Source organism: Cherax quadricarinatus, chromosome 55 (genome assembly GCF_038502225.1).
Source record: "Cherax quadricarinatus isolate ZL_2023a chromosome 55, ASM3850222v1, whole genome shotgun sequence".
Taxonomy (NCBI): domain Eukaryota; kingdom Metazoa; phylum Arthropoda; class Malacostraca; order Decapoda; family Parastacidae; genus Cherax; species Cherax quadricarinatus.
Genome location: NC_091346.1, coordinates 14591890 through 14619227, shown reverse-complemented (window position 1 = coordinate 14619227; position 27338 = coordinate 14591890). Strand labels below are relative to the sequence as shown.

General features: G+C 39.4%; 1 protein-coding gene across 1 annotated transcript; it reads left to right on the top strand.

Moving 5' to 3' along the window:
* The first annotated feature begins 11331 nt into the window (after positions 1-11331).
* LOC128698996 (serine-rich adhesin for platelets-like) lies at positions 11332-18491 on the top strand. The gene is made up of 5 exons (XM_053791503.2): positions 11332-11609; positions 12537-14376; positions 14549-14797; positions 15584-17907; positions 18270-18491. The coding sequence occupies exons 1-5, from the start codon at positions 11559-11561 to the stop codon at positions 18489-18491; spliced, it is 4686 nt and encodes a 1561-aa protein (XP_053647478.2). The 5' UTR covers positions 11332-11558.
* The last annotated feature ends 8847 nt before the right edge of the window (positions 18492-27338 follow it).

Here is a 27338-nt window from a genome sequence, read left to right as displayed (position 1 = left end):
CAGGAAGGATATAGGAAAGCACTGGTTTGGTAATAGAGTTGTGGATGAGTGGAACAAACTCCCGAGTACAGTTATTGAGGCTAAAACGTTGTGTAGTTTTAAAAATAGGTTCGATAAATACATGAGAGGGTGTGGGTGGGTGTGAGTTGGACCTGACTAGCTTGTGCTGCTGGGTCTGGTGCCGTGCTCCTTCCTTGAGTGGAGGTGACCCGACTGGGTGGGTCATATAAACACAAATGCAGTATAATGTGATCCTTTATTGACTACGTTTCGCCCACACAGTGGGCTTTTTCAAGTCACAAACAGAACTACCTGGGGTGGAAGGAACGCGAGTATTTATAGTCCGGCTGAGGTCAGGGGAACAATGCTGCATCTGATGATGTACCGAGTTGGGTTGTAGAGTCTAAAAACTTGGGTAGCTTGGAAAGGAGACTGGACAAGTTTGTGAGCAGACCTTCTACAGTGTTCTTATGTGGGATAGCGATGAAGAAGTTTCTTGGCAAGTGGTTCAGCTATGTTATAGAAGCCACTATTCTGGTTGAAGTTGTCGGATATAGAAATAAGTGATGATTCCAGGATTCTTCGGTATTGGGTGTTGTCTTCTGTGGCGATAAGTCTTGAGTTTCTGTAGTTTATCAAGTGGTTGTGTGAATTACGGTGTTGTACGCAGGCATTCCTTGTGTCGTCAGACCTGCTTGCGTATTGGTGTTCTGAAATACGTGTTTGGAGGTCCCTTGATGTTTCGCCCACGTATAACTTGTTGCAGTCATTACAAGGGATTATGTATACCCCTGCAGAGGATGGAGGCTTGTCCTGCCTACTACTGGTGATGTCCTTGATGGTCGTGGTTGTGGAGGTAGATACTTGGAATGATGTTTTGGCAAAGATGTTGGAAACATGTTTGGCAATGGAGTTGGTGGGAAGGACTATGTATCTCTTCTCGGCAGTGTCTTCTCTGGGTGTGTTGAAGATGTTTAGTGCTCGCCGTCTGCAGTCTCTGATGAAGTGACGAGGATAGTGGAGTTTGGAAAATACCTGTTCAATTATAGTGCATTCTTCCTCAAGGAACTCGTTGCTGCAGATTCTGAGTGCACGCAGGAAGAAGCCTATAATTACACCACGTTTGGTTTTGGTGTCGTGGTGAGAGTAGAAGTGGAGAAGATCGTTTTGGTTGGTGGGTTTTCGATAGACTTTAAAACGAAGTTCGTGGTCAGCTTTGCAGAGTAGAACATCAAGGAAAGGAAGAGTGTTGTTCCCCTGACCTCAGCCGGACTATAAATACTCGCGTTCCTTCCACCCCAGGTAGTTCTGTTTGTGACTTGAAAAAGCCCACTGTGTGGGCGAAACGTAGTCAATAAAGGATCACATTATACTGCATTTGTGTTTATATTGCCATTGTGTCGGTATTTTATACCATTTATTTCCACTGGGTGGGTCATTGGGCTAATCCGGGGGGGGGGACATGAACCTGCTCCGCATGAGTCAGTAGGTCTGTTGCAGTGTTCCTTCTTTCTTATGTTCTTATGTTCTTTTGGAGGCAGGATCCATTCATAGCTTTAAGCCGACGTATGATAAAGCTCATGGTGCTGGGAGAGTGACCCAGTAGCGGCCAGTGAAGAGGCGGGGCCAGGAGCAACCCCTGCAACCACCACAACTAAGTGAGTACACACACACAATACATGTGCATGTACATATATATATATATATATATATATATATATATATATATATATATATATATATATATATATATATATATATATATATATATATATATATATATATATATATATATATATATATATATATATATTGTGTGTATATGATCGTGTCTATTTGTATATATTTGATTATATGAAGTTATCCTTATCTATGGACACTAGTATTCCGCAATATACTTAACCCCTCCCATTTTTAGTTTCAGGTCAGGGAAGGTACAAATGATGCAATGATAAAAATGCCTGACTTAATTTATGCAGCTTTCAAATATGAGAAATATTCAATAGGTCCTCTTCATAAACCTTAGGAAAGCTTTCGATATGGAAGACCACGACATCCTGCATCATAAACTAGATTAATGTGATAGGGTCATTCCCGTGGCTTGGTTGGTAATGCTCTTGTCTCACACACTCAGTGTCCGTAGTTCGACTCATAACACGGGTGGAAATGTTGGGCACGTTTCCTTATACCTTCTGTCCCTGTTCACCTAGCAGTGAGTAGGTACCTGGGTGTTAGTCGACTGGTGTGGGTCGCATCCTGGGGGGACAAGATTGAGGACCACAACGGAAATAAGACAGACAGTCCTTGATGACGCACTGACTTTCTCGGGTTATCCTGAGAGGCTAACCCTCCGGGGTTAAAAATCTTAACTTATCTTACTCTTCCATACTTAAAGTACTATGTCTCTATCAAGGACATAAACTTGTCAAATGAATAATAATAAGTAACTTTGCCTAACTTTTTTAGATTATCCTAGGTAATTTACACTTATGTTACTATGTATAATAATAGTACTTATGTGTACCTGCACCTAAATAACTTACTAGTTGTGTTTACCCAATATACTCATCACGGAGGAAGGTTTTCTCTTACCACTATAAGCAAAGCTAACACACACACACACACAAAACATTGAAGTCTGAGCTGGGAGACTTTAATAAAACGAGGAGGTCAAGCCTCTTACTACGGGTTTAAGTAAGTACATTTAGGTACAGGTACATAGAAGTACAAATATCATACACAGTAACAAATGTGTAAATTACCCAGGATAACACCAAAAAAAATCAAACAATATGACTTACTTCCAATGTTGTCCGTAATAACTTGCAGTAGCTAGACTTACCTATTTTAGATGGCATATCTCACACAAAATCAATGATTTTTTTTTTAATATGAAGCATAAAGAAGAGAACGTATGACTATATTATAAGGACTCAATGGAAATAAGTCACTTTGTCTGACTTTTTTGGGTTATTCTGCGTGGCTAACCCTCCAGGGTTAAAAATCGGAAGAAAATCTTAACATAAATTGCCAGGATCACAATGGATATATCACTTCGTCTGAATTTTTGAGAATTATTCTGATAGGTAATATGTTACTATTTATCATAAGTGTGATCATCTAAATCTGTGTGACTGTATTTATTTATATCTGTACTTAAATAAACTTGCTAGTAATACTTAGTTGGTGTGATAAATAATTATATCAGTCACCCCCTGAAGCAGCATCACAGAGAATGTTGTAACCTGCGAGGAGATACTTATCTTAAGATAACATTATCTTAGTCTTAACTTTGCGAGGAGCCACTTGTGCTAAGATAACACTATCTTAATCTTAACCCTGCAAGTAGATACCTGTGTTAAGATAACACTATCTTAATCTTAACCCTGCAAGTAGATACCTGTGTTAAGATAACACTGTCTTAATCTTAACCCTGCAAGTAGATACCTGTGTTAAGATAACACTGTCTTAATCTTAACCCTGCAAGTAGATACCTGTGTTAAGATAACACTATCTTAATCTTAACCCTGCAAGTAGATACCTGTGTTAAGATAACACTATCTTAATCTTAACCCTGCAAGTAGATACCTGTGTTAAGATAACACTCTCTTAATCTTAACCCTGCAAGTAGATACCTGTGTTAAGATAACACTATCTTAATCTTAACCCTGCAAGTAGATACCTGTGTTAAGATAAGATAAGATAAGATTTCGTTCGGATTTTTAACCCCGGAGGGTTAGCCACCCAGGATAACCCAAGAAAGTCAGTGCGTCATCGAGGACTGTCTAACTTATTTCCATTGGGGTCCTTAATCTTGCCCCCAGGATGCGACCCACACCAGTCGACTAACACCCAGGTACCTATTTGCTGCTAGGTGAACAGGACAACAGGTGTAAGGAAACGTGTCGAAATGTTTCCACCCGCCGGGAATCGAACCCGGGCCCTCCGTGTGTGAAGCGGGAGCTTTAGCCACCAGGCCACCGGGCGTTAAGATAACACTGTCTTAATCTTAACCCTGCAAGTAGATACCTGTGTTAAGATAACACTGTCTTAATCTTAACCCTGCAAGTAGATACCTGTGTTAAGATAACACTGTCTTAATCTTAACCCTGCAAGTAGATACCTGTGTTAAGATAACACTATCTTAATCTTAACCCTGCAAGTAGATACCTGTGTTAAGATAACACTATCTTAATCTTAACCCTGCAAGGAGATACTTTTGTTTGTTAATATATTTTTTCATCCATTACGTATCGTACATTATAAAATACAATGTAAATGAAGGTATACAGACGATAGGGTGGTCTGGTGGCTACAGCTCCCGCTTCACACACGGAGGGCCCGGGTTCGATTCCCGGCGGGTGGAAATTCCGACACGTTTCCTTACACCTATTGTCCTGTTCACCTAGCAGCAAATAGGTACCTGGGTGTTAGTCGACTGGTGTAGGTCGCATCCTGGGGGAGAAGATTAAGGACCCCAATGGAAATAAGTTAGACAGTCCTCGATGACGCACTGACTTTCTTGGGTTATCCTGGGTGGCTAACCCTCCGGGGATTAAAAATCCGAACGAAATCTCTCTCTCTCTTATTAACACATATGTATTAAGTTGTGTAAATTTAACCTGGGATGATCCAGTCAAGTCAAATTAAGTGATTTATTTCAATTAGTTATGTCCTTAGACCTAGATTTTACAGGGGCGGACCTGTAAGCCGGTGGAATGTTTCGGTCAGATGACCTAAAGGTTCAGTGGCGGGTCATCATATAACTAAGACCGGCGTCAACGAAATCAGTCACTTTGTCTGATGCATATGCTGCTATGTATGATAAGATATGTAACTGTATTTGTGTATATCTGAATAAACTTACTAGGAAACACTTGTCCTGTTTCCTGACAAATCTGACCTCTTCAGCTCACACGCTGAGGGTTTGGGATCGATCCCCGACACGGATGAAACGTCCGTTGGGAGCTTCTTCTCTCCTCCACTTTCAACACTTCCAGTTTATCCAGTTCATCCTGAACCCAAGTCCAGGATGAATCTCGCCATCTTATTTTGGATGACTAATTATAAGGGTTGTGTGCCTGAGCTGGTAGGCACTTTGCCTATCTATACAGGAACTTTGACCTGATATCATCTTATTTTTTTACTACATTCTGTTCATTCAAACTATTTCACAGAAGTTGCTGTTGTGATATTTTCCTCGCTAAAATTGTTGACATTTCGCAATTTGCATAAAAATTCATTTGTTTCAGCTTTGCTCAAGTGCAGCGTCAATTTGCCCTCCATTAGTTATTGTCTGCACGACTCCAATTCCACTGATAATACCTGAGTTATATCCTTTTGGTCTTTTCCTGACACCAAAAGCCCACAGTCATCTGCGTAAATGAGAAGTTAGCAGTTGACCCTAATGAATATATCGTTTACATAACTGAGGGGAACCAAAGATACTTCCCTGAGGAACTACACATGTTTTTGTTAAGGGTTCTGATTCTGTATTATCGCTAGCCTGGAAGTAGGTACTCAGTATCTTAGTCTTAATGAATCTAAGGTAGTCAGGAACATGGACTCTTTTATACTTGAGTCAGATGAGGTACAGCAGTTGAAGACATCGTCACAGGTAGCCGAGACTTTAACTGCTGCATCTCACCTGACTCGAGTAAATGAGAGTCCATCTTCCTGTCTGTGCTTCAGATTCATCAAGACTTTGGTAGTGACCACTGGCTTCTAGGATGAAGGACTGACTACATCGTCTCCCACTGTCTTCTATGAACAGTTCTGCAAGGCTGAGGGGCTGATTATCTCATCTTCTGTTCTCTTCACATATCTCCATGTTGAAATGAAAAGGCAAATAAAGACACTTAGGTGCTATGTATATGTCTAATTCCTCATTAGCTTGTCTGCATTGCTTACCATTATTGTAATATTCCTTAACACTTCCCCCTGATACACACCCACTTACACAGCTCTGTCCCCACTAAAACATTCTTCCACCTATTCTTCACCCACATCATGTTGTGGAAATGCTCATAAATCCTTAGCTACAATATAACACTGGCGCGATACGCGAGAAAGGCGCTTGTTTGCAAGTGCATTAGCCTTTTGTTGATAGTTATTGCAGCGTTTCCTGCGCTAGCGGCCTGAATATGTGTAGTCACTCTCTCTTGCAAGTCAGTGCTATTTCATTCTGAAGTGGTTATTTCCTGGCTTCCAAGTTTAAGAATTGAAGTTGCTGCATTCACCGTTCGTGCGAGTGTACGTTGAGGAAGATTGCGTTCTCTTGTAAATCGAATTAGCGACCAGAGGAATGATAAGGTTAGAAAAAAATATTGAGAAATAGGGTAAAATTATAATGAATAAGGAATCAAGTGAAAAGGAGTAAAAAAGAATCTGCAGGTCAGTATATTCAGGATCTTGTTTTAAATATATATATATATATATATATATATATATATATATATATATATATATATATATATATATATATATATATATATATATATATGCAATAAGATCACAGTAAACAGGTGATTTCAAAATATGCAAAAACAACCACTCTGAAAGAATAGAGAAATTCCAAGCGCTTTCGTGACTACTCACATTATCAAGGAACTACGTTCCTTATAATTTTAGTTCCTTGATAATGTGAGTAGTCACGAAAGCGCTTGGAATTTCTCTATTCTTTCAGAGTGGTTGTTTTTGCATATATATATATATATATATATATATATATATATATATATATATATATATATATATATATATATATATATATATATATATATGTATAACAGCACAAGTGCCCATTTATCAGCAAAACGGATCTTTCAGAATATATTAGGATTGAATGTAAAAGGAGAGCAAATGAAAGAGTGGGTCAGATGCTGTTAATACATCTCAGGTCATCCGTGGAAACTCATTTACACCAGTTTATCTATTCAAGAAAATCTGGCTGATAAAGACAATAAAATAATGGCAGAAGTTATCAGTACTTCGGTTCAGATTGCAGCTTCAGGAGAAGTGAGGTATAGTTCATTACCTCTTCCCATAATCTTTCGTATTTACTCATCATCCCCAGAAACCACTACAATTACTTTGAATAATACTGCAATCACACTGCACGCTCCAGAAACTGCTATTTTTACGTTGTCTACCGCAGAATCTATAACTACTACTCCGACAACGACATTCACTTTTACAACGATCATACCGTCAAATACTGTTTCGAACACAGTCAATTTGCTACCGAGAGCGCAATGTCAGACACTAATACAGAGAGCACATCACATACAGGTAAGAACACGTCAGCTTTTACTAAGAACAGGTGAAATTCTACTGAGAAGACATCAAATTCTGCGGAGGACACGTCAGATTCTACTTAAAAGATGTTAGACACTGCTGACAACACTTAAACACTACTAATAACTCCACAGACACTACTGACAGCACATCAGACGCTACTGACAACATTTCAGACACCCCTAACAGCATACCATTAACGACTACCAACACGTTACTGCCTGGATCTGGATAAGCACATCTGCTGCCTGGGTGAGAAGGACTACCTGCATAATTTCTCTATCTAATACTAGTATGCAGAGAACAAGTACATCTTCAACAAGGACAGCTACTGTGTTTGGCACAAGGACCATTAAGTACTTCTACGTGGATGATTATATCAGTACCTTCAAGCACTGTTTACACAAATCTTTTCGTGATAAACACCACAAATGTTGAAGTTTAACAGTAAAACGCCCACGCACCGGTCAAGACTTTTAATAAGCGAGCGTTTAGCTATAAGTGGCTTCATCGCCATTGGTGGCGAAACGTTTCGCTTTTGTTTTTACCTACAGCGTATCGTTATGGCTATATCAGTTTCACCCAAAAATTTTAAAGGGGTGGACCGGTAAGCCAGCGGAATATCTCGGTCAGATGACTAAAAGCTCCAATGGCGGGTCATCATGTGACTAAGACCCGCGTCAGGAACCAATTGTCCTGTTTCCTGACGAACCTAACCTAACCTAACCTAAAAGTTAAACAAATTAAAATTGATTACTACAACAGATTAATGAATATCATAGCCAGAAATACATTAACAACAGTTAAGACAGCAAGAGAATACAACCATCTTGAATACTCAAAAAATACAACCATCTTGGAAACTACAACCAATACAACAACCTTGTATACCACAACTAATACAATCATATAAAACGATGCAACTACATCAAATACAAGAACAATGAGCTTAGCTGCTGCATCAACTACGAAAAGCTTATTGTAGGAAAAAGGAAGAGAAATACAGGCATTTGCATATACGGCAGATGTACCGATGATCCAGTGAATAATATTCTAACGGATACAGCGAAGTATTACCCAGCAATACTTTTTTGAAAGTAATACTTCAGGTTTCCGAAACTATTAATAACGACAAGATAAATAGCAGTCTTATGAATTACAACAAAACGTAATATGAACGTAAGAAATTCAGAATATGTAATATTGACTGATATATTGCAACGCTTACTTGCAACAATGACATGTGAAGTATCAGTTACTTTTGGTTTCTGCCTCGGTTTTTTTCAATGTTATTCTTTGTTACTTGTTGTTAACAATTGTTAACGAGTATTTCATGTTTATTTGTTGCTGGATTATGTATTTGCAGGTTTTTTTAAATTACTCTACTTGATTTATATCTCAAAATTCACTTGGTACTTTTTTCTTAAACTAAATTTTTTAAAGGTTTATGTTTTTGGTTTAAATGTTTATTCGAAGTTAATTTATTTTCAGTGTGAGGGTTGACTTAATTATTTCCAGTGTTGTTGAGTGATGACTTTGACAATAATTATAAATTCTTCTGAACTAGTAAAAAATTCAGTAAAGACCTAATGTTTAATTTGCTTCCTAATAGATTTACTGGGATGTCTGTTTACTTGAGTTGTAATAGATGAGCTCTGGTTCTTGGACCGGCATTTTAACTCTTAATTGACTGACGTGAATTAACTTTTATAATACTGATCTTCAAGCTTCTGCTGCGTCAGATTGTTTATGAGTCTTATGGTAAGTTGATCATATGAGAAATTATCAGTTATTCATAACAGTTTATGTTACGTTTCTTTAATCTGTTAAGATGCAATAGTTTACATTACTTTGTCCCTCTTCCAAACGTTCAACAAGAGTAGTTTACACAGCGGGTTCATTCCCACTAAGTTTACATCCCCACCATACATGTCAGGAATTATCTCATTCCTGTGTTCTCACACTTCTTCATTACAGTCTCTCATTTTCATTGCTAATAGGTAACAGAACGTCAATAGACGAATTTTTTTTTTTTTTTTGGGGGGGGGGGGGGATGGGAGTAATGGAGAGACGCTAATCAACTTGTGTTACGTACAAGTAACCTCTGACAGCGTGGCTATGTTCTCTCCACCTCTCTACATCACCACACTTGCCACAGGTGAAAACCGTATAACCTGAATAATGATATATACACGTGTCCTGCCTTGCTGGTTATCCTGCACCGAAATTAATGTGCAGCGATATGGGGACGTATACACAGAGGAAGAACATAGCACCTGGTAGGTCTTTGACCTCTGTGTGCTGCAACGCATATACATGTGGGTAGCAATACAGTAAGAGGAAACGGAAAAGGAGGAGTAGGGATTTTGAGAGTGCAAGAGTTATGAATAAAAAGGAAATGAAGGAGGGGAGGTGAACATAATATATTACTCGCTTCCCCTTGCTGCCAGAGTTGGATTAATTTTTTTTAGGCCCGTACGTTACAGTTACTCTGGGAACCCCTGTGATATTTTGTAGGCCCCTGGGCTACAGTTACTCCGGGAACCCCTGTCATATTTTCAAAAGGAAAAAAGTTAAGGGAATATTAAATTTGTTTTGACAAGGTTAATCACAATTAAAATTCAAACATTTACTTTGTGTAATTTCTTGGGAACAAATTTCTCCCAGATATCAGTAAATTGTAAGTTGTTGATAACATCTCTGGAGGCCCTCCAGCTGGTGGTGGCCCTCCAGCTGGTGGTGGCCCTCCAGCTGGTGGTGGCCCTCCAGCTGGTGGTGGCCCTCCAGCTGGTGGTGGCCCTCCAGCTGGTGGAGGCCCTCCAGCTGGTGGAGGCCCTCCAGCTGGTGGTGGCCCTCCAGCTGGTGGAGGCCCTCCAGCTGGTGGAGGCCCTCCAGCTGGTGGTGGCTCTCCAGCTGGTGGAGGCCCTCCAGCTGGTGGTGGCCCTCCAGCTGGTGGTGGCCCTCCAGCTGGTGGTTGCCCTCCAGCTGGTGGAGGCCCTCCAGCTGGTGGTGGCCCTCCAGCTGATGGTGGCCCTCCAGCTGGTGGTGGCCCTCCAGCTGGTGGTGGCCCTCCAGCTGGTGGTGGCCCTCCAGCTGGTGGAGGCCCTCCAGCTGGTGGTGGCCCTCCAGCTGGTGGTGGCCCTCCAGCTGGTGGAGGCCCTCCAGCTGGCGGAGGCCCCTAAAGATCATGCCTTAATCCTGCTCTGTATCTTGTGTCTGCTGCAAATATTGTCGGAGAGTTCATTAGGATGGGATGGGGCTCTTTTGGCTATATTAGTCACCATATATTTATATTAGTCAGGCATATACTTCCCGATGGATCCTCAGGAATATGATTGATGAAAGGAACAGACGACTCCTGCTCCTTGCAGTAGAAATATAATCTTAATTTTCAAAGGGGTTGACCGGTAATCCAGCGGAATGCCTCGCTTGGTCAGATGACCAACAGCTCCAGTGGCAGGTCATCATATGACTAAGACTAACGACAGGAAACAACTGTCTTGTCGAGTCTTACTGGTATTATCTTTATGTTCCTATGGAAACACTAATCCCATAAAGATGTCCTGTTTCCTTCTTATATTTCCTGTCCTCTTCTAAGTGAGATAAAGGATATTAATTCCTTTAGTCATAGGAATTTACTTTTTTTTTTTTTTTGCTGTGCCTAGTTTAAACCAGCTTCGATAAAAGCCTAAGTATTTTTTTAAATTGTATTTATATAATTTTTCCTGAACCATTTAGTATATTGTTAAGTTTTTCTACAAAGGGATTTCTCTTTATGTTACCGTGTATTTATAACTTTGTTCTACGATCCGTCTTTTCAGCCAATACGCCTTTCCCATCCGCCTAGAGACTTAGATAAATATATTAACATGACATCAACATGTTGGCAAAGACAAACATAAATGGTGTGTATAGAATAAATGCATCGTATTGCTGAGGGCAATGTTCTATGTACACCTGCATCACAGGTGGTTGCAGGCATGTAGAATGCTTATAAAACATCAGTGTTTCTGGACAAAGAAAAACAGGCCACCAGACGTCTCCGGTCGCTGATCAGAAGAGGTTACGAGAATTGTAGGACCTCAAATACTTACACCACGAAGTCAGTGTTCATCGATGGTTACTCCTTGACACAGAACAATGTCAGAAACCTCAGCTGTTGTTGGTGTTAGGAGTCTGTGAAATAAGCAACAGCAGCAGCAACAGTATCAATACGGACAAGAGTTACTTCAGCCCTACAGGGCCTGATAATTTACTCCATCATGAAGGTTCTTGTTGCAGCTTTTCTCTGCTGCATCTTTCTGGCGTTGCAGGTAAGTAACCTCTCTGGTACTGGCACATACACTTTAAATTTTAACATGTTTCTTTTGTTCGTCTGCAAGATTTTTTTTCTTGCAGACCATAGCGAAATGTTAGGTAATAAGTTTATTATATTTGAGCCTACCAACTGAACTTTGGTTAAGGCAAAAATTAGCCTGCTCGCTAATTTTCTACATATTAAAAATATTGTATATCTGTATAAAAGGCATTAGAGTAAACATTTAGTGAACATACACGAACATAACACATTCTTCGTTTACATAACTTGTCTAAAAGGTGAAATCTTTAATGCTATGTGAGAAGTTCTTAACATAGTGTACTCTAGACTCTCAGATTAAGAGGAGTTATTAAGTCCTGGTTTACTCTGCTCTATATACAAACTTTCCAGAAAACTTAAATTTAATTTGTCCTTTGTCTTAGCTATAATTTTAAAATGATTAGTCTCAAGATAAAGTGTGGTTACTGAAAAGAGTCTAGCTAGCCTAGCAATGATCCTGTATGACAGCCTTTCATATTCTTAATAATTTTAGATACCAGGATCATGTTGCATCATCCTTGCACTCACATTATATTTAAGATATATAGCAAGGTATCATCTTAGAATACTACTAGATAGTGATTCTTAGTTTATAAATGGAGTGGTAAGCCAGTGGACTCGCCTAGTCACATAACAGCAAATGCTGGTATTGTTTACGGAAGAATAAACTGCTACCACCTTATCCCTTGTACTCATATATAATCTATCAGACTTTTCTAAACTGTAATTATGTTGCAATACTAGATTTATTGCAAACCGTTTTTTTTATCAATCAAGAATCTACATATATTAGCCTAAAGTAACTGACTCCTTATTTACTGAATATATTTATTCTCACTTTGAATAAAGAAAAGTAATTAATTACAATCTTTGAATAACTCAGGAAAACGTCGTTGGTCAACGGGACGTATCAGAGAGTCAAAAGGAAAGAGGTGTAAAAACCAAGAGGATCACTGTAAACTCTGACAGTGAATCCAAAATGACTGTCGGGGACCGGAGCGTTGATGGTGGAACACAACTTTCTAACAGGAATAGTGGTAATGCTAAACAAATGAAAAGTGAGACCAAGACCCAGGTCAGAAGTGGAAAGAGTAGCGGTAGACAAAATTGGAATAGAAGCAGCAAGAGACAAGGGACAAAACGACGCCCAGCCAATCACAACAGCAGGCTTGTCAAGAACCAGGATAGGCACAGACGTGTCAAGAACCTGGATGGGTTTAGACGTGTCAGGAAAGGAAAGACAAGAAGAAAGAAAATTAGCAAAACTCGCGGGATCAACAAGAAAACAGAGAGCAGTCGTGATAGCAAGGGCAAGAAATATCGCAATGCCAAGGAGGAAGAGACCGATAACAGAGCCAAGAACAAAAGGAGCCATCGCAATGGTATTGAAGGTGGAGATAAGATCTCGGAAAAGAATTCTCCAAATAACCAGAAAACCGCCAAAGGACACAAGAAAAGAAGATATCCGAAAAAGATAAATTATAAAACACAAGATCGCAACTCAAGAAAAAAAATATTTAGGCAGCTGAAGGCTAAGAAGAAGAGAAAAGGAAAAAAACAACCCAGAAATCTCAAAGAATACAAATTAAACCCAAAATTCTCAAAGAAGGAGTCGCCTAAATTACAAAGAAAAGTATCTGATGTAGAGAGAAAACAGAAATCAACTAAATGGAAGAAACAGAAGTTAACTAAAAGGAACAAACAGAAATCATCCGAAAGAAAAAAGCAAAAGGCAGCTACAATGAAAAAACAGAAAGTAACAAAACAAAAGAAAGAAAAATTAGCTAGAGGGAAAAAACTGAAGTTCGCAAAAAGGAAGAAACAAGAGTCAACTAAAGGGACGAAATGGAAGCAACAGAAATTACCTATAGAGAAGAAACAGAAGTCAAACAACAGAAAGTCACAGAAGTTAGGCAACAGAGAGACACAGAAGCCAACTACAAGAAGGAAACAGAAAGAAGCTAAAGGGAAGGTAATTAAACTGAACAAACAAAAGTCAGATAAAGGGAAAAGACGAAAGGCAGGAATTGGGGAAAAACGTAAGTCAGCGTCCAGGAAGAAGGAAAAGACAGCTAGAGGGAAGAACAAAAAGGGAAAAACAAAGAAGAGCAAAGATAAAAAACATAGACATAGGAAAAAGGACGAGAAAAAGAAATTGAAGAAAAACAGGAATAAGAACAAGCACAAAGTACGGAAGGGTGGAAGTCGACAATCCAAAAAAAATAAAAACAAAAAAGGCAATCGAAAGAGTGAAAAATATATGAAGAAAACGAGTAAATTTAAGAAAAGTAAACATAAAAAGAGTAGGAAAATGAACAAAAAACAAAATAAAAATAAAAAAAAGGATGGTAAGCTAAAAAAAGGAAATAAAAAGAAGAGGCCACACGGTAGCGGGGAGAATCATCATCGTCCTCCATACGGTAGCGGGGAGAATCATCATCGTCCTCCACACGGTAGCGGGGAGAATCATCATCGTCCTCCACACGGTAGCGGGGAGAATCATCATCGTCCTCCATACGGTAGCGGGGAGAATCATCATCGTCCTCCACACGGTAGCGGGGAGAATCATCATCGTCCTCCACACGGTAGCGGTGAGAAGGGACGTTGCAAAACAACCAAAAAATGCATGAAAAGTGGCGGGAAGTGCACTTCTGAAAAAAAGTGCAAGACTAAGGCTGTGACTGGGAAGTGCAAAGGAAAGTCTTGCCACTGTTGTCTCTCTGGTAAGTGTTACTCAAGCATCATTAGAACAATACAGCAGTAGTTCCTTTCTGCTGGTGGTAGTTCCCTTCTCGCCCTCTCTGTTGTCTCTGAATGTTTGCACACACTCTTATATAAAGACTGTGTCCGTATAAGTATGCTATTGACTTTTAATAGAGCCTTTCTTCCTAACAGTTTGCGCAGCTAAACCAAAAAAGAAATGCACTAAACACAAGGGTGTGTGTAAGACAAAGTGCGACGTGAAGGAGCGACAGATCCCCAAGGGTTGCATGAAGAAAACTTGTGTCTGCTGTGCCAAGGCTTGCAAGCCCACGACGCAGTGTACTGCTGGTGGTGGTTATTGTGTAGATAAGAAGAAGTCTTGTAAGGGATGGGTCGACAAGGATGACTGCAAGGGAGCCAAGTGCTTCTGTTGTTATCCAGGTAAGACTTTCAATACTATTTCTTTTCATTATAATGGAGCATATATGAGCACATATAGAACGGTGTCAGGGTTACTGAGGTTATATTGTGGCGAAGACTTAGTTTAGAAGGAAGTTCGATCATGATGTCTGCTTTGAGACAAAATGTTTATGTGAAGCCAATAATTTTATTCTTGTGGTCCTACCACTTCTCCCCCCCCTTCTCCAACAAACGCACACATATCTGACTATCTGTCTATCTGCGTGTGTATGTATGTGTACGTGTGTGTGTTATAACAAACACGCGTACGTGTTTGTTGTAAGACATAAACATCTGGTCACAACATAACAAAATGATACAAATATTCCTTTCAAAGGATATTCCTTTACCCAGAACATTTTACACACTAATAATTAAACCCATTGAAAATAAATTCCTCTCTAGAGAAAGTTTCCTTAATATAACCTACTCCCGCCCATCTAGTTATTAATAACAAAAATACCGGAATTTAGAAACCGTCCTTCGCTCCGAAAAAGGGTAGCCTCCTGCTCTTGTAAAAATGTAAATAAACAATGGTAGAGATTGACAAAGGACAGTTTTGTGCAGGTCGAGGCATTTATTAGAGGCGATATTTTCTTTCAGGGATAATATTTGTCCCACCTGTAAAGGACCTGCCTAGTATGGGCCAATAGGCCTGCTGCAGTGTTCCTCCTTTCTTATGTTCTTATGTTCTTATATATTTTATTTTATTTTATTGTTTTATTTGCACTTATGAAATAGCCTACTAATACACTACGTGATTTTTAGTGACGACGGCAAAAAAGACAACGAGTACCACAACTACGACTACCACAACTCCGAATACCACAACTACGACTACCACAACTCCGAATACCACAACTACGACTACCACAACTCCGAATACCACAACTACGACTACCACAACTCCGAATACCACAACTACAACTACCACAACTCTGAATACTACAACTACGTCTACCACAACTCAGAATACCACAACTACGACTACCACAACTCAGAATACCACAACTACAACTGCGAATACCACTACTACATCAACGACTACCACAACCACAAGAACGACTACAACTTCTATAAGTACCACGACTACAACTACCACAACAACGACTTCAGCTTCTATAAGTCCCACAACTACAACTACAGCATCAACAGTTACTACAACAAGCACGAGTTTCACAACCACAATAACAAGTACCACCACAATTGCAACAACGTCAGTAACAACTACTTCAACCAGCACATCTACTACCACTTCAGTGAGCACTACACCTACTACTACAACCAGCAATATAACTACTACCACTTCAACCAGTGCCTCAACTTCTACAAGCAACACCTCAACTACTACTTCAACCACCACTTCAACAACTACTTCAACCAGCACGTCAACCACTAATTCCACCAGTACCACAACTACAACTACTACTTCAACCAGCACCTCCACTACAACGTCAACCAGCACTTCAACAACTACTTCAACCAGCACTTCGACTACTACTTCAACCAGCACTTCAACTACTACGTCAACCAGCACTTCAACAACTACTTCAACCAGCACTTCGACTACTACGTCGACCAGCACTTCAACAACTACTTCAACCAGCACTTCGACTACTACGTCAACCAGCACATCAACAACTACTTCAACCAGCACTTCGACTACTACGTCAACCAGCACATCAACAACTACTTCAACCAGCACATCAACAACTACTTCAACCAGCACTTCAACAACTACTTCAACCAGCACTTCGACTACTACGTCGACCAGCACTTCGACTACTACGTCGACCAGCACTTCAACTACTACGTCTACGACTACTACTACTACATGTGTTGGACCTTTATGTCCCTTAATTACTATTCTCAGACAACTCCTTCAAGTAATTACTGCCTTGAACAGTGCAATTGTTGCAATTCAGACGCTCGTAACTCAACTTGCAGCGCTCTTGACCGCCCTTGCTAATGCATTAGGGGGGAGAAGAAAACGTCGTGCAATATCTGATAACATTCTAAGTATTAGGAACGTCATAGAAGATTTTCCAGCTGCAGCTTATGACAGGAACTCAGCTATCATAAATTCACTGACGTTACAAGTGATTAGTGCAACACAGAGTATGCCAGATATAGTAACCTCGGTAATTAATGGGACGACGCCAGCCACTAGTGGACTCATCTCAGCTACTCAGCAAGTTTATTGCATCTGTCAATCCGTTCTAATCACTCTCATTAATGAAAACTCTCTTATATGGGGTGAAGCCACCAGTGTATCAAGTCAAATTCAAGGGTTGGGAGGGACGACAACGCAGATACCAAGTGCTGTGTCGTTTAGTGTGACGCCGTGTTCGTCAACTACCACGTCAACAAGCATGTCAACTTCTACTTCAGTTATCCCGACTACTACAAATTCGTTAAGCACAACTACAGCTTCGACAAGTACGGCAACTACAACTACGATAACCACGACAACTACAACTTCGACCAGCACCACTACTATTACTACTACTACATCGACGAGCACCACTACATGCTCTGGGAGCCTGTGTCTCATAATTGCTAGTCTTAACCAACTAATCCAAGTCATTACAGCCTTGAATAACGCTGTTTTGTCAATCCAGAGTTTTGGAACTCAACTTTCAGCGCTGCTAACCGCTCTCCTTAATGCACTGGGGAAGAAAAGAAAACGTCGGGCAATACCCGATGATATCCTTAATACTGGAAATATCATACGGAGTTTTCCTGCTGCAGCTTATGATACAAACCCAGATATCATAAACTCACTGACGTTACGAGTGAATAATGAAGCACAAAAAATGCCAGACATAATAGCCTCTGTAATAAATGGCTCTACATCAGCCACTAGTGGACTGATTTCAGCGGCTGAGCAAGTTCTTTGCACCTGTGAAACTATACTGGACACTCTAGTCACTGAGAATAAAAATATATGGGCAGAATCTAATAGTCTTTCAATGCAAATTATAGCATTAGGAGGGACCCCGACCCAGATACCAAAAGTTGTCATATTCACCTTGACACTGTGTCCGACAACAACCATATCGACGGCCACTCCAGCAGGTACCACGACAGTGGTCACAGGTGCTATTCAGACAAGTATGGCAGCACCTGCTTCGACGAGCACGTTAACATCTACAACTAGTACATCAACAACTACAACAAGTACATCAAAAACTACACCAAGTACATCAACAACTACAACAAGTACATCAAAAACTACACCAAGTACATCAACAACTACAACGAGCACACCAACAACAACTACAACGAGCACAACAACAACTACAACGAGCACACCAACAACAACTACAACGAGCACAACAACAACAACTACAACGAGCACAACAACAACAACTACAACGAGCACACCAACAACAACTACAACGAGCACAACAACAACAACTACAACGAGCACACCAACAACAACTACAACGAGCACAACAACAACTACAACGAGCACAACAACAACAACTACAACGAGCACACCAACAACAACTACAACGAGCACACCAACAACAAGTACATCAACATCTACATCGAGCACATCAGCAAGTACATCAACAACTACAACAAGTATATCAACAACTACAACAAGTACATCAACAACTACAACAAGCATATCAACAACTACAACGTGTTCTTCAGCATGTTTAGCTAATGTTCTCAATACATTAAATCAACTCGTCACTGCCGTGAACAATGCTACAACTCAAATCCAGACTATTACTACTCTACTACAGTCACTTCTCAGAGCCTTACAAGGAAGACGTAAAAGACGGAGGAAAAGATACAGTGAATTCGATGTTCTCACTACCATTGGAAATTGCATGCAAAATATTTCGGCTGCTATACAGAACAAAGACATTAAAGAACTGTCTAACATGATAGCACAAATGTATATCCATCAACAAACAATATCTGACATAACAAAATCTGTACAAAACGGGTCTTTGGTAATCAATGGTACTTTCAAATCATCTGTAGAAGCGCTTTTTTACGAAAGTGTTAATAGACAAAAGAGTGTGGAAGATGCAAACAGTAGGTTAAGGAAAGAAGCCATCAGTATTTCAATTCAGATTGCAGCGTTAGGAGAAACCACACCTTATATACCAGACATTGTGACGTACAGTTTAGTACCTCTTCCAGTAACCTCACCTACTGACATATCTTTCCCACAAACCACTACTATTGTTTTCACCAATAAGGAAAATACTACTGTCACACTGCTCACTCCAGAATCTACTACAATTACTTTAACCCCTCAAGAAACTACTACTACTACTACTACTACTACTACTACTACTACTACTACTACTACTACTACTACTACTAAAGGCACTACTACAGCGATCACATCAATAAGCATTATTTCGGACACACAGTCATTTTCTACCGAGAACACAATGTCAGGCACTGCTACCGAGAACACGTCACATACAAGTGAGAACACGTCAGCCGCTACTGAAAACACGTCAGAAACTACAGAGAGCACATTAACTGACACAACTGAGAACATGATGTCTACTACTACTGAGAACACGATGTCTGTTACTACTGAGAACACGATGTCTGTTACTACTGAGAACACGATGTCTGTTACTACTGAGAACACGATGTCTGTTACTACTGAGAACACGATGTCTGTTACTACTGAGAACACGATGTCTGTTACTACTGAGAACACATCGAACACTACTGACAGCACATCAGACACTACTGACAGCACATCAGACACTGACAGCACATCAGACACTACTGACAGCACATCAGACATTACTGACAGCACATCAGACACTGACAGCACATCAGACACTACTGACAGCACATCAGACACTACTGACAGCACATCAGACACTACTGACAGCACATCAGACACTACTGACAGCACATCAGACATTACTGACAGCACATCAGATACTACTGACAGCACATCAGACATTACCGACAGCACATCAGACACTACTGACAGCACATCAGACACTACTGACAGCACATCAGATACTACTGACAGCACATCAGACATTACTGACAGCACATCAGACACTACTGACAGCACATTAGACACTACTGGCAGCACATCAGACACTACTGACAGCACATCAAACACTACTGACAGCACATCAGACAGTACTGACAGCACATTAGACACTACTGACAGCACATCAGACATTACTGACAGCACATCAGACATTACTGACAGCACATCAGACACTACTGACAGCACATCAGACACTACTGACAGCACATCAGACACTACTGACAGCACATCAGACATTGCTGACAGCACATCAGACACTAGTGACAGCACATCAGACACTACTGACAGCACATTAGACACTACTGACAGCACATCAGACACTACTGGCAGCACATTAGACACTACTGGCAGCACATCAGACACTACTGACAGCACATCAGACACTACTGACAGCACATTAGACACTACTGGCAGCACAGACACTACTGACAGCACATCAGACACTACTGACAGCACATCAGACACTACTGACAGCACATTAGACACTACTGGCAGCACATCAGACACTACTGACAGCACATCAGACATTACTGACAGCACATCAGACACTACTGACAGCACATCAGACACTACTGACAGCACATCAGACACTACTGACAGCACATCAGACACTACTGACAGCACATCAGACACTACTGACAGCACATCAGACACTACTGACAGCACATCAGACACTACTGACAGCACATCAGACACTACTGACAGCACATTAGACACTACTGGCAGCACATCAGACACTACTGGCAGCACATTAGACACTACTGGCAGCACATCAGACACTACTGACAGCACATCAGACACTACTGACAGCACATTAGACACTACTGGCAGCACATCAGACACTACTGACAGCACATTAGACACTACTGGCAGCACATCAGACACTACTGACAGCACATCAGACACTACTGACAGCACATCAGACACTACTGACAGCACATCAGACACTACTGGCAGCACATCAGACACTACTGACAGCACATCAGACACTACTGACAGCACATCAGACACTACTGACAGCACATTAGACACTACTGGCAGCACATCAGACACTACTGACAGCACATCAGACACTACTGACAGCACATCAGACACTACTGACAGCACATCAGACACTACTGACAGCACATCAGACACTACTGACAGCACATCAGACACTACTGACAGCACATCAGACACTACTGACAGCACATCAGACACTACTGACAGCACATCAGACACTACTGACAGCACATCAGACACTACTGACAGCACATCAGACACTACTGACAGCACATCAGACACTACTGACAGCACATCAGACACTACTGACAGCACATCAGACAGTATTGAGAGCACATCAGACAGTATTGAGAGCACATCAGACACTACTGACAGCACATCAGACACTACTGACAGCACATCAGACACTACTGACAGCACATCAGACACTACTGCCAGCTCATAACTATTTAAACGTTATCGGCTGAGTCTGGACGAGTGTATCGGTACGACTATTTTACGACTGTACTAATAAAAACTAGTTACTACATTATAGCAGCAAAATACATTAACAGCAGTTGAGGAAGCAAGAGAATACAACCATCTTGAATACTTAAAAAGTACAATCATTTTGAATACTTAACAATTACAACCATCTTGAATACTTGACAATCATCATGAATACTTAAAAATTACAACCTTGATTACTTAAAAAATACAATCATCTTGAGCACTTAAAAATACAATCATCTTGAATACTTAAAAAGTACAATCGTTTTGATTACTTAACAATTACAACCATCTTGAATACTTGACAATCATCATGAATACTTAAAAATTACAACCATCTGAATACTTAAAAATTACAACCATCTGAATACTTAAAAAATACAACCTTGAATACTTAAAAAGTACAATCATCTTGAGCACTTAAAAATACAATCATCTTGAATACTTAAAAAATACAATCATCTTGAATACTTAAAAAATACAACCATCTTGAATACTTAAAAAATACAATCATCTTGAATACTTAAAAAATACAACCATCTTGAATACTTAAAAAATACAACCATCTTGAATACTTAAAAAATACAATCATCTTGAATACTTAAAAAATACAACCATCTTGAATACTTAAAAAATACAACCATCTTGAATACTTAAAAAATACAATCATCTTGAATACTTAAAAAATACAACCATCTTGAATACTTAAAAAATACAATCATCTTGAATACTTAAAAAATACAACCATCTTGAATACTTAAAAAATACAATCTTCTTGAATACTTAAAAAATACAATCATCTTGAATACTTAAAAAATACAACCATCTTGAATACTTAAAAAATACAATCATCTTGAATACTTAAAAAATACAATCATCTTGAATACTTAAAAAATACAACCATCTTGAATACTTAAAAAATACAATAATCTTGAATACTTAAAAAATACAACCATCTTGAATACTTAAAAAATACAACCATCTTGAATACTTAAAAAATACAATCATCTTGAATACTTAAAAAATACAATCATCTTGAATACTTAAAAAATACAACCATCTTGAATACCACAATTAATAACTTCCCATCAAGACTCTACAATAAATACTTCAGGTAATACCAACACATTACATACAATCATATTAGATATACTGTATCAAATATGATATATACAACATCGAATATTACAAGTGCAATGAGCTCCATTAATTACAAAAAAAAAATACAGAAATACAGAAACATTTGCATATACAGCAGATGTATTGATGACTCGGTGAATAATATTCTAATGGATACAGCGAAGTATTAGCCAGAAAAACTTTTTTGTAAGTAATAATTCAGGTTTTTGAAATTATAAGTAAACGACAAGATAAGTAGCAGAGCCTTACGAATTACTGCAACATATAAGTAGGAAATTCATCACACATACAATTGACTGATATATTGCATTAGACTTATTTTTTATTTATGTCTTTGCAAATAGTACATTGAGATTTTGTATTTACAATAATGGATTGCAATGCAAAGATTACTTTTATTATGCTCAGGCATATACACAAATAACCCGTACATAAAAGAGAGAAGCTTACGACGACGTTTCGGTCCGACTTGGACCAGTGTGACTTTGTCAATGGTCCAAGTCGGACCGAAACGTCGTCGTAAGCTTCTCTCTTTTATGTGCGGGTTATTTGTGTATCGTTCCAGTCACGGTATTGTGTCTTTTTTTTTTATTTATGCTCAGGCATTATGGGCCAACTTAAAATTAACATTATTGGCTTACAGATTACTTAGCACTAAGAATATCATAGTTGTGCAGTAGGATAGTAATTATATCATAGTTGTACAGTAGATTATTAATTATAAGTGAATCTAATTTATATAAGACAAAAGATATTCATATACTAAAAAAACGCTTTTCGTGAAAGCAATGATTCAACACTGGAATATTAAGTATCAGTTACTTGTAGTTTCTGCCTCGGTTTTTTCAATGTTATTCTTTGTTACTTGCTGGCTTATATATCTGCGTACTTTTTAAAAACCGGTACTTGAAAAAACTGCTCCATTTGTCAGGCTTTGAGCTGATTTCTTTCTTAAAATTCACTTGGAAGTTTTTCTTAATCTATTTTTTTTAAAGGTTTATGTTTTTGGTTAAAATCTTTATTCAAAGATAATTTATTTCCAGTGTGTGAGAGTTGGCTTTATTATTTCCAGTATTGTTGAGTGATGACCTTGGTAATAATTATAAACTTTTCTGAACTAATAAAGAATACAGTAAAGACCTGATGTTTGATTTGCTTACTATTAAATTGTTTATTTGAGTTGTAATAAGAACATAAGAACATAAGAAAGAAGGAACACTGCAACAGGCCTACTGACCCATGCGGAGCAGGTCCTCCATGTAGTCCCCCCGGATTAGCCCAATGACCCACCCAGTCTGGTCATTCCCACTCAAGGGTGGAGCACGGCACCAGACCCAGCAGCACAAGCTAGTCAGGTCCAACTCACACCCACCCACACCCACTCATGTATTTATCTAACCTATTTTTAAAACTACACAACGTTTTAGCCTCAATAACTGTACTCGGGAGTTTGTTCCACTCATCCACAACTCTATTACCAAACCAGTGCTTTCCTATATCCTTTCTGAATCTGAATTTTTCCAACTTGAAACCATTGCTGCGAGTCCTGTCTTGGCTGGAAATTTTCAGCACGCTATTTACATCCCCTTTATTTATTCCTGTTTTCCATTTATACACCTCGATCATATCCCTAATTCTACGCCTTTCGAGAGAGTGCAGATTCAGGGCCCTCAGTCTATCCTTATAGGAAGATTTCTGATACATGGGATCATCTTTGTCATCCTCCTCTGTACGTTTTCCAGAGCATTTATATCCATTCTGTAATACGGTGACCAGAACTGAGCAGCATAGTCTAAATGAGGCCTAACCAAGGATATATAGAGTTGAAGAACAACCTGAGGACTTCTATTATTTATACTTCTAGATATGAAGCCAAGAATTCTGTTAGCTTTATTGCGAACACTAATGCACTGTTGTCTTGGTTTTAGGTTACTGCTAACCAGAACTTCTAAATCCTTTTCGCAATCAGTAGTATTAAGATCTACATTATTTAGTTTATATGTTGCATGGTTATTTACCTGTCCAACATTTAGAACTTTGCACTTGTCAATATTAAACTGCATCTGCCACTTCTCCGACCATTGCATCAGACAATTCAAATCATCCTAGAGTGCTCTAGTGTCCTCATTAGAATGACACCTATTTTGGTGTCATCAGCAAATTTGCTTATGTCGCTATTTATTCCCTCATCTATGTCGTTTATGTAAATTGTGAACAACAACGGGCCCAACGCTGACCCCTGAGGAACACCGCTTGTGACGTGCCCCCATTCTGATTTCTCCCCATTTATGCAAACTCACTGCTGTCTATTTGTCAGCCATGCTTCTACCCAGGAAAAAATTTCTCCTCCTATTCCGTGTGCCTTAAGTTTCCTCAATAGCCTCTGGTGTGGAACTCTATCGAAAGCCTTACTGAAGCCCATATACACAATATCATATTCATTACCATGATCTACCTCCTCAAACACCTTAGTGAAAAAAGTTAGTAAATTCGTAAGACAGGAACGCCCCTTTGTGAAACCGTGTTGAGAGTCATTAATCAATCTGTGCCTGTCAAGATGGCTACGAATTGCTTCGGCAATTATTGATTCCAAAAATTTTCCCACTATGGAGGTAAGGCTTATTGGTGTATAAATCGAAGCCAAGGACCTGTCACCTGCCTTGTAAATAGGTATTACATTTGCCATTTTTCACTTATCAGGCACTATACCAGTTTGTAGTGATATGTTAAAAAGATTAGCCAAAGGTATGCTAAGTTCCTCTTTACATTCCTTTAATACCCTTGCAAACAGTTCATCAGGGCCTGGGGATTTGTTAGGTTTTAGTTTCTCTATTTGTCTGAGGACCATGTCACTAGTTACCGCAGTCATGCATAGTTTATTATCGTCCTGTTCTACATAATCTATTATTTCAGGAATATTGCTAGTATTTTCCTGTGTGAAAACTGAGAGGAAATAGGTATTTAGAATTTCACACATATCCTTATCACTGTCAGTGATCTGACCAGAGTTACTCTTAAGTGGGCCAATCTTGTCCCTAATCTTACTTCTGTATACCTGAAAGAATCCTTTAGGGTTAATCTTTGAATTCCTTGCTACCTTAGCCTCATAATCCCTTTTTGCTTTTCTTATTCCTTTCTTTATTTCTCTTTTAATTGAATATATTGATTTCTTAACTGCCCATCCCCTCTTTTGATACGCCTATGTATGCCTCTCTTTTGACCAATGAGATGTTTTAATCTATTGTTCATCCATTTGGGATCATTTTTGTTAGATCTAATTTCCCTACTCGCAACAAAAGTTGTCTGGGCAGCTAGAACTATGCTCTGAAAAACGTCATATTGGCAACCAAGATCACCTACCTGACCCATAGTCAGGACATCCCAGTTTTGCCCAACCAGGTAATTTTTCAGTCCCATGAAGTCGGCCAAGCGAAAATCTGGGACAGAGATTTGATTGCAGTTTTCTGGGTAATTCCATGATATATTAAAACTAAGTGATTTGTGATCATTTTCCCCAAGCTCATCATTAACCTCAAGATTATTAATTAGTGAATCTTTGTTGGCAAGAACCAAGTCAAGCAGATTGTTTCCTCTAGTTGGTTCTGTCACAACCTGTTCTAAAAAGCAATCCTGAACCGTATCAAGAAAGTCACTAGACTCAGGATTTCCTGTCATATTGTTCCAATCAATTTGTCTAAAGTTAAAATCTCCCATTATAACAACATTTTCATATCTAGATGCCTTATGAATTTCGTCCCATAACAGCTTACTGCACTCCCTATCAAGGTTTGGGGGCCTATAAATCACACCCAAAACTAATTTGGCATGTCCCTCGAGAAACTGTAGCCAAACAGATTCTGTGTTCGATGTCTCTAATCTTATATCATGTCTAAGACAACAATTTAAATTTTCTCTGACATACATCGCTACCCCACCACCCTTCCTGTTGACCCTGTCAGTGTGGAATAGTTTATAACCCTGTATGTTGCCTTCAGAAGGCATTTCTCTATCTTTCAGGTTGAACCAGGTCTCTGTTATACCAATAATATCTATATTACCTACACTTGCAAGTAATCTTAGCTCATCTATCTTATTTCTTAGACTCCTACTATTTGTATAGTAAACTTTAAGGGAGTTAGTCACTCGATGCCCTCTACTATCCCTCTTTGTTTGTTGGTCAATTGATTTGCCATTACTAGCAACTTTATTTTGAATATTGTCTCTTAAACATATCCCTGAGGTATCCCGGTAATAACTGCTGTTTTTAACCCTAATGCTGCAGCCTGATTGTTTCCCACAAACACCCATACCTCTATAATCTATCAGTTTAAATTCCTAGACAAATCATCAATTACCCTCTCAATTGAATTGGCTAATGCAACCACTCCATCCCCAGAGAGATGAACCCCATCCCTTGCATACATATCACGTTTGTCAAAGAATAGGTCCTAGTTATCAATGAATGGGATTGCAAGTTCATTGCAGTACCTGTCTAGCCAGCAATTTATACCAATTGCCCTAGACATCCATTCATTGCCCACTCCCTTTCTAGGCAAGATGCTAAATATGACTGGGATCCCTCCCTTAGACCTAACTACTTCTATGGCTGACCTGTACTTATCCAGCAGCTCCTCTCTCCTGCCCTTCCCAATGTCATTACCTCCAGGACTAAGACAGATAATGGGCTTGATCCCATTACCTGTCATAATATTATCCAACCTGCTGACTATGTCACCAACACCAGCTCCAGGAAGACACTCTCTGTCTGACCTTTCTGTCTGTTACAAAATGCACGGTCCATATATCTTACCTGAGAATCGCCTACTATTAAAATAT